The sequence below is a fragment of the Hyposmocoma kahamanoa genome, unplaced genomic scaffold (assembly GCF_003589595.1).
Source record: "Hyposmocoma kahamanoa isolate Upper Pololo Valley unplaced genomic scaffold, ASM358959v1 92, whole genome shotgun sequence".
Lineage (NCBI taxonomy): Eukaryota > Metazoa > Arthropoda > Insecta > Lepidoptera > Cosmopterigidae > Hyposmocoma > Hyposmocoma kahamanoa.
This window is the reverse complement of record NW_020654748.1, coordinates 23152372-23165563: the sequence shown is the minus strand read 5'-3', so window position 1 is coordinate 23165563 and position 13192 is coordinate 23152372. Positions and strand designations below refer to the sequence as shown.

The 13192-nt window shown below is 36.0% G+C and overlaps 1 protein-coding gene across 1 annotated transcript; it reads left to right on the top strand.

Annotated features, from left to right (window-relative positions):
• Nucleotides 1-1425: 1425 nt before the first annotated feature.
• LOC113236535 (protein Spindly-B) lies at nt 1426-10101 on the top strand. Its single transcript, XM_026472652.1, has 5 exons — nt 1426-2166; nt 2745-2836; nt 3895-4009; nt 4798-4930; nt 9418-10101. The coding sequence occupies exons 1-5, from the start codon at nt 1476-1478 to the stop codon at nt 9719-9721; spliced, it is 1335 nt and encodes a 444-aa protein (XP_026328437.1). The 5' UTR covers nt 1426-1475; the 3' UTR covers nt 9722-10101.
• Nucleotides 10102-13192: the final 3091 nt, after the last annotated feature.

The window sequence follows — 13192 nt, the reverse complement described above, 5'->3', positions numbered from 1 at the left end:
ATTTTATTTATAAATAATATTTTTGCAAACGTTAATAAGGCTTAATCTTCACTTTGCATAGAACTGGTATTATTTATGACGGAGATGTATACATATAGTTTTCGAGCCCTATACCTCACCTATGGTGGGGTCGGGCTCGGCTTGCAGCGCGTGTTAGAGTTCAAATTACGGGGAGTGCATTATGTTCTTCGGTGGCACAGCGATTAGTACTATGGGCGGTTGATGAGGAGGTTCCAGGTTCGATTCCCGATTTGAGCCAATTTATGAAACAAACATTTTTAAGTTGGTTCTGGTCAAGTATTCTGGGTATTGCCCTCAGAGTTATTGTTACTCTGGTACTCATACTAAAAGTAAGTAACTTAGTTTGAGACCAGAAATTAGGTGTGATCGTCTGGCATTATTTCAATTAATATTTCTCATTGGCATAGCTTCCAAGAAAACACAAGACACTTCGGGCTCCGCCCTCCGCTGGAGCCTCGGCCTACGGCTTCAGCACTTATGACTTTGTTTTAATAAATTAACATACCTCTTTAATGGCGGCCATATTGAAAATTGCCAAAAAGTAAATTTTGACTGCAATTTATTATTGAACACCCATAGAGAACGAAAAAAAGAAAGAAAATTTTCAGTCAAATTAGAGTAAATTTTTATTATTATTAAAAAGTTTGTAATGGCAAAAAATGTAAATGGCAGCATTACTAAAAAATGATGAAAAATTATTTTGGATCGTAAATTATTATTAAAACCCATAGCGACCCCTACATGCCGATTTTCAGTCGAATTAGAGCAATAAATATCTGCCGCCGCTAAAAAACGCTTGCATGTTGAAAAATGGCGAAAAACTAATTTTGAATACAAATTATTATCTAGCACTCCTAGAAACCCCCACATGCCCATTTTCAAAGTGATCAGAGCAAATTTTTGCCGCCAACGAATGCTTCTATGGCGGTCATATTTGAAAAAGGCGAAAAATTATTATCAGGCACTTTTAGAGGTCTCCGGAAGCCAATTTTTAACCGAATCAGAGCAAGTAAAAAAAAGCAAAACAATTTTTGACTCCAAATTACGATTAAGGACTTCTAAATACTTGGTACTATTAGTAGTTTGTGCTTGGTACCCCGTATGCCAATTTTCAGCCGGATCGTAGCAAGTTTTTCTTCGGCCGCCATTTTGAATTCGCCATCTTGATTTTTTTGTATAACAACCGCTGCTTAGACAGTTATTTGATAATGAGTTTCACATTGCATAAGAATAATGTATTACATTACCTGCTATTATAATAATGACCACTTCTGACACTTACATTTTTTACGTGTATCCGAAACTATCAAATGTCATTGTTTAAATTTTGAAAGTTCGTTGCTACCTACTTTGCAAGTTTGTGAAGTAAACATTTTTGAATAGGAACTGTTTAAAGTGCTTTGAACATAACTAAATCACCACAAAATTAAGTAGACTAGTGTGACGCACTTACCATGGATTACTCTACAATAAGCAACAAGACCACTTTTACCGAAGCGGAAGAACTCACAAATGGCGAACTTGGCGAAAGGTATTACTTGCTCAAGAAACAGTTTGAAAGTCTGTCTCTCACGTATGATTCGTTGAAACAAGAGCTACATGACACGAAACGTAGTTACCTGATTGCTCTGGACACACAGAGTCACCTGACGGTCGAGTTAGAGACTTATCAATCTGATGAACAACGACGATCAAAGGAGCTAAATAACCGTATCACAGCTCTCCAAGAAGAGATATCTGCGTTACGGGAAGCTCGTACAGAAGCCAATGAACGTCATACAACTGAAACGATGAAGTTGGAAGACGAGATCCGTCGTTTAAAAGAGGAAAAAGCAACTCAAGTGTTAAGAAAGAGTCCGGAACGTGATAATTCAGAATTAGAAGATGCTAAGTTGGCTTTGAAGGATGCATTATGCGATGCATCGACAGCGAAACTGGCACTTGAAGAAGCGAAGGCAGAGATCATGTCTTGGAGGGAGAGAACAGAGGAGCTAGTGAATGAGATTGGAGAGATGCGGGTAGCTGCGGATATACGGCGGGAGGAGCTGAAGGCCGCGGGAGAAAGGGAGGCGACGGCGCTGGCAGAGCTGGCTGAGGCCAGGGCCATGTTGCACCAGTGTACTACTGCAGACTCACAGCCTCATGGTAAAATAACTATAGTGAAACTATTGTCTTGTCCATTATTTAGTTCATACTGATTGACTGCATAAGTAATGTGATTTGACTGGATAATGGAATATAGGTCTTCTTGTATTAAATGTCATGGCCCCATCAAAATAATTGATGATTTCACCAGTGTCAACTAAAAATTACTACATACAGTAGTTAAAAATAATATTAAAATAATGGTGAATGACGCCATTAGCAAAGCCAATTGGTCTTGCAACCGCCATCATCACTTGGAATATAGGTCATAGAGAAAAATTGTGGATGGCTGACATTTAAAAATTTTGAATAGTTGAAGGATGCAGTGATTGAGTACCTCAAAACTTTGTGATTAAAAGCTTTTAGTGGCACTGTAATTGATGTGGATTGGTGTGTTAATTGCCACCACACTTGCACCATGTTAATTCAATCCATATAAATAAGCATAAGAATGAATTACAGAGTTTTCTATTATGTTTAATTCTCTGGGGCAAAAATGTGTTAACTCCTATCATTTTGCCTAAAATTTCAAGAGCACAGTAACGGTTGTAAAATAATATTAAACATTGTGTTGACAGCTGCTAAAGGCAACTCCATCTTCGCTGAAGTGGAGGACAAGAGACAGGAGATGGCCGAAAACCTCATCCACATGAAACAGAATAATTCTGAGGTAATTATTGTCATACATTACATCTAAGTTATATTGTTGCCTTGTATATAATAAGCAATATAATAATATTTATTTAGTGAACAATTTACATCATTAATGTACGTTATACTAAAGAACTTAAATACAATAGTTTGTGCAATGTACTCTTCAAATAGATGAAGCCACTACAGTTGTAGTACAAAAGTCGAATTGTTAACATATAAAATAAAGAGTGGCTCCTAGTTAATTGCCAAGAAAGGGTCCTCAAAAAGAAACAACCAATATAGGACAAACTTGTGTTAAAGACTGTTCATAACATGCCAAGTCAAACCAAATACAAAATAATTATATGTAAAATTTACAATGTGTAAATTATAATGTGTAAATAAAGTATTAATACGTTTTTATTTTATAATTTTAAATTTTTACCATCTTAAATATGTTTAGCTTTTCTAAATTTGTTTTACTTACAGCAATTGTTTTTAATTTTTGCCTGTTTTGTGAGGAGGAGTACAGTAACAGCCACCAGATTTACTCTTTCCATATTCAGGCACATCTTGGTCTAAGCAAAATAATGATGACATTGTATAAGAAAGTATAAATATGCATGTAATAAATCAATATAAATAAGTTTCTTAATTACAATATAATCAATCATCTACCAACCAATGACAATACCTTACACTACAGTAGTATACACTGACTTTGGCTACTTTCACCTGCACTTTAGTATAGTTTTCATGTAGTGTTGCAAGTGGACTTTATATTTATAAACAAACTTAAAATGTGCACTTTTAGTGCACTGTGGAAACACTGGCAAATTAAACATTTTTAATGAAATTGATGGAAAATACAACTCTGAACTTAAAACCAGACAGCATAAGAGAAAGTAACTGCCAAAATTTGGAAAACAAAGACAGGCAAAAAGTGAGACAATATTTCATAAAATGAATGTAAAAAAAAAAACTAAAATTACAAAGGAGGCTTCATTACAGCTGGTCGCCAACATCTAGGTTAATAATAATGTAGTATGTATAATAAACATAATGTCACTAACCACTAGTTTATTTTGTTTACAGCTACGAAGGCAACTAGCAAGTAAGCAAGCCGAGCTGGATGCACTCTTACACGAGAAGAACACTATCTGGGATCAGCTGATAGGGGCTGCAGCTCATCATGACCGCGAACTTATTGGTAACATAATGAATTAGGACATGCACTATCTAATGTTTCCAGTTTTATATTTAAGAGGGTACCAGAAAGACTCAAGATATGAAACAAGTTTATAGACAATTTTGAACACAGTAATGCATAACCACACACATCTCACAGATATTTTTTTTAATTTGATATTTCGAAGCAGTAGAGCTCCTTGTGAAAGAGTTCGTCCAGGGTAGTACTGCCACTTTACCTGTTTCTGCCGCCAAGCACTAATGTCGGCATTAAATTACAGGCAGATGGGACTTGTCAACTTAAGTCTCAGGGTGACATTCGCAGTGGTAGTGCCCCTCAGAGCTTTGCAATTTAAAGCTCTGGCGCACAACTTGATCGTCCCATCACTTGATGTTATAAAAAAAAGATAGTTTTTAAATGTTTGTATGAAATTTGCAAAAATATTGGCAATATTGCCCCTTACAGCATTAAATTTAAGACTTTGTCAAAAATTTATTATCCACATGACAATATAGAACATGAAATACCAAATCAAACCATGTAAATGATTTTCTTCAAAATTCTAATATCCACCCAATTACACCAATTACTTGGTTTCAAAGTAGGAAATACCCTATACCACGAGAACTAGAGTAACAGAATCCACTTCAGGAAATTACTTAGACTCTGGGACCTCATCATCCAGCACCCATAGTGCAAATCTGCCACTGGACGACATGACTAACCAATTCAACGTAGTTAATGCATGTGGGTTGTTTAGTAAATACTCTAGAAACGTCTGGATAACTCTGAAGTGTCAATGACTGCAGAGAGTTACGAGGAGCGCATAACGCAAGTGGAGGGCCTGTGCGAGCGGCAGCGGCGCGAATTGTGCCGCTGGTTCGGCAAGCTTTGCGAGCCCACCTCGCCGGGCTGGCTGCCCGCCGTGATGGAACATCTCAAGTAAGCACCTGCAGATTGTGAGGTCACTATTCATATACACCGAGCTGGCAGTTTCGAGTATGCTACAGACGGCCTGCTTGCGCGAAATCGATATTATTCAGCATGCAGTCAGTTTCGACACTGAATGCAAGTAGGAATACTTCCCAAAGAGTTCTCCAAATCAAATCATTTTATTCGTCATCATGGGTACAATAAAGATGATAACATTTATTTTATGGTCGCCATGACGTACCATCAAGGCATACGAATTATACTATTATTATTAATTATACTTGTCCAATACTTCCAAATAATAATAATAATAATAATAATAAAATAACACTAATAATTATCATTAAATAGTCATAAACAATTGATTATAGGCTTCCACCTTCACAGGATCAAGTCTTAAAATCTACAACAGTTAGGACATCAAAACAAAAGTTATAAATCAATCAATAAAGTAAATAAATCAATGGCATACAGTCACGTTCGTCTCAATAATAAATAATAAATTAATTAATGTGAAATTAGTTAGTAAAATTCCTTTGATGTATAAAATGATTTTTCAATTAAATACTCAAATAATGTGCGTTTAAATTCCGCGAAATTTTCATTCTGCCTTAACTGTAATGGCAATTTATTATAGATTTTTGGTGCCATTGCAATTATACTCTTCTCAAATAGTGACGTTTTACAATTTATTTGGCGTAGTTGGTTAGGACGTCGTGCTCTTGTAACTACAGGAAAAAGTTGGTGTCGTCGTATAAATAAGGCTGTTTCATACATATATAATGAAGGCAAGGTCAAAATTTTTACTTCTCGAAAATAGTTTCTGCAACTGTCGGTCTGTTTCAGTTCACAGATTGCCCTTATCGAAAAACTTGTATTATGTTGCTACTATTACCCCAAAATAAGATACCATATCTGAGTGTTGCACCTACATAGCTGTGGTAAACTACAAGTAAAGCGTTTTTGTTTACCACCTTAGACAATTGAAAGAGAGCGTATGATTGTTTCGATAGCTTGTTACATATTATTTGAAGTTGTTCCTCCCATTGCATTTTCCTATCAATGTGAAGTCCAAAGAATGTGGTTCCCGATGTTTTACCGATAACACGAGAGTTATAAATTAATTTGTTTGTCAAAGTCTTCCAGGGAAGCACTGCCACCTTACCTATTTCTGCCGCCAAGCAATAATGTGAGCATTACTTCATGTGAGCGTTCCGGTTTAAAAGGGTAATGGTGCTGGTGAAATTACAGGCACATGGGACTTGTCAACTTATGTCTCAAGGTGACGGTCGCAGTGGTAGTGCCCGTCCGATCTTTGCGGTTTAAAGCTCTGAGTGGCACTGCAACTGTTATGAACAGGCGTGTCGCTTACTATAAAAAAAACACAAATTATCGCCATGTGACTAGCTCAGGAGCTTGTGTATTTGTTAATGTCGTAATGGAAGCATAGATGTTACTTGTGGCTTCTCACTGTCTTTAACATTTATGATTTCAAATGCAGACTTTATTTTTTATTAAAGACTTAGACGTTACTCTCGAATTTTAATTTGTTAACAAATTTGCGTCCGTAATTTGTGATCAAAAATGTAAACAAAAGTGCGATTACAGAAAAAAAAAATAAGCACGTACAAATATGAAGTCCATGGAGAAAAGTTTCTCAAATCGTTTTTTTCTTTTACCTTTACAATGATTAAACCCAGATCAAGTAACGAGGTATGTAAAATGTTGAATAAATATGGAATCGTACATCAAAACTCTATAAGGTACACGCCTCAACAAAACGGTAGGGCTGAACGGGAAATGCGCACAATTGTAGAAGCTGCCAGAACAATGTTGAAAGCAAAGTCAATGACCAAGAGATTTTGGGCAGAAGCTGTGAATACAGCCATTTATGTACTAAATAGAACTGGCCCAAGTCCCGTAAAGAAAAAAACACCGTTTGAACTTTGGACAAACAAATCAGTTGATTTTAATACTTTTCAAGTTTTTGGCAATCGTGTTTCTTTTCACATTCCGAAGGAAATTCGTAAGAAGTGGGACGATAAGAACGCGATTGGAATATTTGTGGGATATGAAGAAAATGTAAAAGGATATCGTGTTTATGTTCCTGAAAAAGACGATGTTATTTTGACCAGGGATATAATTTTGCTGTCAAATACAGATATCGAAGAAACAAAGACGGAACGGCCGAGTTCACGCGTAATTGACTCTACTGATAGTAATAATTGTGAAATTGAGGAAAATGAAAAAGAAGTAGAGGTTGAAAGGATGGAAACAAGAATAAATAATAGTCAACTCGAAACAGTTACCAACGAAGAATCTGTAGAAACAATTGATATCGAGCAAAGTCAACAAAGCGAACAAAGGAGATTGAGAGATCGTAGTAAGATTCGACCACCACAAAGATATGAAGACTCAGAAATGTATAGTGTACTTCATTTTGCCGAAGTATTTGAACCTAAGTCTTATGAAGAAGCAATTAACGGCAATGAAGCTGATAAGTGGATTGATGCAATGGAGAAGGAAATATCATCCCTTGCGGAGAATAACACGTGGACTGTTGTTCCCAAGCCGGCTGATTGCAAGCCAGTTGATACCAAATGGCTTTTTAAAATAAAGAAAGGCGAAGACGGAAATAAGTTTTTTAAGGCGCGTTTAGTAGCTCGTGGTTTCAAACAAAAAGAATTTGTATCGGCATCCGAAGTTTACTCGCCGGTCGCACAGCTCACAACTTTCAGAATGTTTGTTGCAATAAGTGTGAAATTGGGAATTAAACAGCATCAAATGGACGTCTGTACGGCTTTCCTTAATGGTAAGATAAATGAACTTGTGTATGTGAGTTTGCCTGTGAATTTTAATATAGAAAGTGATAAAGTATGTAAATTAAATCGAGCTCTGTACGGTCTTAAAAAGTCGCCTAAGTATTGGTATGACACATTAGATGACACTTTAAGAAAATATGGTTTTACAGCCAGTAAAAATGATTATTGTTTTTATTATAAAGTGAGTAACAGTATTAAAACTTATTTCCTGGTGTACGTCGATGATTTCCTAATTATGTCGACAGACAATAATGAATTGCTCAATATAAAGAACTATTTACAGAAATGTTTTAAAGTTAAAGATCTAGGTATTGCTAAGTGCTATCTTGGCATAAATGTGTTACAGAACGGTGACCATACAGTTTTAAGCCAAACAGAATATATCGCAGGATTATTACGGAAATTTAACATGCATGAGTGTAAGCCGGTGTCCACACCGATGGACCAAAGTGTAAAACACAGTTTACTGAAATTACATATGTCTGAAAACGAAGCCATCGAAATTAAATGTAGAAAAGCTATCGGTGCAATTATGTATTGTATGTTAGCCACGAGACCAGATTTAGCTAATAGTATGTCAATACTGAGTCGTTACCAATCTTGCGCTTCTGAAGAATTATGGACAGCTATTAAAAGAGTTTTACGTTATTTAAAAGGAACTATGGAGTTAGGGTTAATATTTCATAAAAAATATTCTGATTCTTTTATTGAAGGTTATGTAGATTCAGATTGGGCAGGTGACCTGCTAGACCGTAAGTCTACAACTGGTTACGTATTTAAAGTTTTTGGGTGTACTGTAAGCTGGCTTTCTAAAAAGCAACAGTGTGTAGCTTTATCGTCTACTGAGGCTGAGTACATGGCACTCAGTCAAGCTTGTACTCAAGCTGCGTGGTTATGTAAAATGTTAGAAGATACATTCTTGTATGATAAAATGCCTAGCACAATTTTGTACGAGGATAATCAGGGTGCAATTAAAATAGCTGAGAGTTTAGATTCAAAGCGTCTTAAGCACATAGATATTAGGCACAATTATATCCGAGAACAAGTACATAAAGGAGCTGTCGTTTTGAGGTACATTGATAGCAAGGAACAGTTAGCCGATATCTTTACAAAACCTCTTGACAGAATGCTTTTTGAAAAATTTAGAATAATGCTAGGGCTGTGTTGAGTTCAGTTTTGTTTATAAGTAAGAGGTCCCCCCCCTTACATTTATTAATTAAGTTTTCATTAAGAGGGGGTGTTAGAGGTAATGAAACCTCATTTGAGAATACCTGCGTGTATGTGGAGTCGGGTAAAAAAAAGGAAATACTTTGACTCCTATCATTTTCAAAATGTGGAACCAATATAAAATGTATAAGATTTTTGAATAAAATATTTAATAATTACTTCTCGGGCGTGAGTGTTTTCTTTCAGTTATCATTTGCCGTTATTGAAAAACATGAAGCTGTTCGAGACGCAGAAAAAAATCATATATCATCTCAAAAATGTCAATTGCTGCCTTTAATTCTCAGACTAACGTTCACAAGGACTGCAGTCGAGTCTTTGCAGTCGTAAGCGTTAATTGCAGTATATCCGTTAGCAACTTCAGTAGCAGGTGTTAGGTTTTACTGTTTGACAGGCTTGTAATAGCAACGCTTCATGATGTGTAAATTTAATTATATTTGTCGCTTCCAGGTCGGAGTGCGAGCAGCTGCGCGCAGAAGTGCTGTCGCGGGGCGCGGCGCAGCTGGCCAGCGCGGCGCAGGTGCGGGAGCTGCGCCGGAAGATCTTCCAGCTCACCGCCTCGGGGGCCACGGGGGCCACGGGGGCCGCCACGCTCCTGCAGACGCTCGACACCGACGGCAATGCCCGCGAAGCGGAGGTCATTGACGAGACGATCTGTCAAAAAGATGAAACGAGGCCGCCTCCGCCACAGACGCAATCGAGACCCATTCGGGTTACCGCCCCCAGTGACGCGAAGAAAAAAGTCCGATTTTAGTGTATACAGTGTTGTGCCCTTAAATTTGCGTACTGTTTCCTCAGACGGCGTCGTATCAAGCTACGCACTAAATATAATAAGCGATATTCGAACAAACTGTATTACTTGATGTGGTATTGACTGTACAGTGACTGTAATTGGACGTAAGCAAAAAGGAACCAATCCACAAACTTATCAAAAAATGAGTTATATGTACTACCAAAAGGTTCCTAAAGTCTAACCTCTTAGATCAGCACAAAACAAAGCCTACATATAAACATAAATAAATATATCCAGGGAGTCACATGACATTATAAGTTTTGAAAATAAAACTAGAGAGAAAATAATACAACAATAAAACTTGAAAGTGACTGGACGTGCATTGAATCCTTTTTGTTTAACCACGTCCAATTAATCGTAGTGTTAATGCAACCTGCTTCAATTAGGTGGGAAAAATAACTTATTAAGCACAATTAATTTAAGGTATAATAGGAAATTTCAGGAACTCTACACGCCGACTGCGAAGTGGTCACCGTATAAAATTGACAACGGGTGTCGTGCTCGGTAGTGTAACAAGTAATAGTACATTATTGCAAAGGCCGAGAAGTAAGGGATTGCTGGACGAGTATGAGTTACAAGGCCTCGCTGGCGCCTGAGACGCCTTGTATTAATACGAGTCAAGCAATCTCTGTTTCCGTCGAGTCTTATATAGTGGTTTTCTCAAACAATGTGAGGAAATAATAGAAGACTAACGAGAAGAAGATATACATATAATAGAAAAAGTAAAAAAAAAGGTTAATTAAATTTTTATTGAATTGATATTCAATTATTTTTTGTGAAATTACTCCACTAGTTTGTTATAATTATTAATACAAAGATCGAACACTCGGAAAAAACACTCAGAAAAAATTCCTTCGATCCGGTCGGATTCGAACCGAAAAAAAAAGGTTAATTAAAATGAAAAATAATTTTTGACATAGTTTTTGCAGGCATTTTCGTTATCGCTCATCTCTAGAACTTATTTTCGCGACGACCATAGAAAAAAATCAAAAAAAGCAGAAAAGAATACCAAAGCACATTAGTTTATTTTACCGCCTTTTTTTAAAAAGATACGATTAAATTACGTGGCAATTACGAACACTTGGCAGTTGGCTGTATGAGTTTTTCTTTAGCCTGTTTACATAGTTCATTATTGGTAGGTAGATTTAAAAGCTTAGAGAAGTGGACAGTCTTAGAGTATATAGGACGGGAGGCGATATTAGCATTATTTCTCGAACAAAACTGCCACTTTTTGAGGGGCGGGGGGGTAGTACTACAAGCAAACAGGTGCACTCAAATGTAAAATTGAATTGTGTCACTATGCTCACACACAAACAAAGTCTACAACACTAGCTTATTTTTACAAATATCTGTATACAGTTAAAACACACATTCATATCACGTCCGTACACAGAATAGGCCTATAAAAATAAATCGATTCTCATGAATATACTAGGGACGGAAAGTTATCGACGGGACGGTGTCGATATGTATTACGTACTGGTTAATCTTGTATATGAAAAATTTAATTTCACCCTTGGCTAGACTGGATGTAGTGAACTTCTTTTTCCAATTTTGTGTGTAGTGTAACAGTGGTATTGTTTTACTTGTATTTGCCAGAGGAAATTGCCTATTGACTTACCAATAAATGGATGACAATAAATACAATCCGAAATCTAATCCAAAAACCGCGAAAAAATGTCCGGAGTTTTTTAAATTGCCTATTGATTTACCAATAAATGGATGACAATAAATAAAATCCAAAATCTAATCCAAAAACCACGAAAAAATGTCCGGAGTTCTTTTCGCGGTCAGCGTTGGAGCCAATGACAAGCATGGCCGAAATTAACTTTTACAAACGTAGATACATGTATAGAAATATTTAAAAAACTAAAACATTTAATTTAAACAGTAAAGTCACTGCAGTATTGCTTAATTTTGTTTGCCACAATTTAGAGGCCCAAAAATTATCCATATTCAGCTTCTTCTGGAAATAACAAAATGCACCATATTTAGCTTCTAGTGAAAACTACTTGAACACAAGAGCGATGGAGTAGTCTTAATGTCTATATTAATTAATTTTATCGTATTATGTTGACTTTTATATGAATTCACTTCAAGTAATAAGAGTTGTGCAGGTAGTTTCATAATCTCGAAAACCTATTTATAACAAAACCGTTATGCTTTCAGGGGATTTTGGTTGCTTATTACAAAGAAATGATTAAGTTAGTTTGTTTTGTAATATTCCTAAAAAAACCTAAAAAAGTACATTACAAAAATTCGAGCAAACATTACTTCGGGCAAATGTATTTTCGGACTTCTGATATAACTCCAAACAGTACAACGAATACAACAATCTTTTCGTCATTTAAAAAATAAGATTAACATTAATTCAACTCTATAGTTTCTTTGTTCTAAACCTAAATATTTCAATCGCTTGTGGTTCGAAAATTGAAATTGACGTAACAGGTCTCTTTCTGTCTTTTTCGCATGTCTTGTGCAGGATAAGGACAGTTAGCTATTTGGTTATTTTTATTGCTTTTGTAATTTATGTGTATTGTATGTATGTTCTCGTATACTTTTTATTTTTATTTTTTGATTTATGATGATTTATATTAAACAATTACAATTTATTTTCATTATTTATAATTTATTAGATTGTTATTGAATATACATTACGACGGAGAAATCAATTTGAATAACTTCGTTACATAATCTGTCGATAAAAATAGGAGCTAAAAGAGCGCGTCGCTTCTTTATAACCAAAACATAGCGTCCATGAAGTATGTCAAATGTTCGAATGTTTTAAAATGTTTTTCAAGTCATCGTAAAATAGAAAATTAGCAATTAATGTAAAAAATTGGCTTAAGTATGGAATGTAATTCCACCCTAGACTGGATGCAGTGGAGATTTTTTGCAAGTTTGTATAGCGCAAGACGACATTCGTTGAGTACTTGACGCGGTGAATTCGGTAATGGAAATGAAAAAACATCGATTTGAAAGTAGTGTTTATTGTGCGATAGTTGTTTTGTGGTTGTACCTTGACAGAGGGGATTGCCTATCGATGACGCCTCCAGTCCTATATGTTCTAAGTGGACAGTTATGGATTGTCATACATACTTTGCAGGCCTTGGCCGGGAAGAAATCGCATGGTCTATAACTGACACATTTCCGATCACGTTTGAGAAAATATATTTTATAGGTGCTAATAAAGCTTAAATTTTGACATTGGTCTATTATTTGGGGTTACTAGGAACTTAAATGAAGAAATACACCGAACAAATGGATTGCGCGGTTACCTATCAGTAGTTCGAAATGACATTTTCCAGAAATAACGATTGTTCGAATTTTCATAACTTCGAAAGTAATTTTGGGGAAAATATTTTTCTTTTAAACCTAACTTAACCTAATCTAACCGAACCTAATCGTGTCTTTGCGATAAACATCCAACAT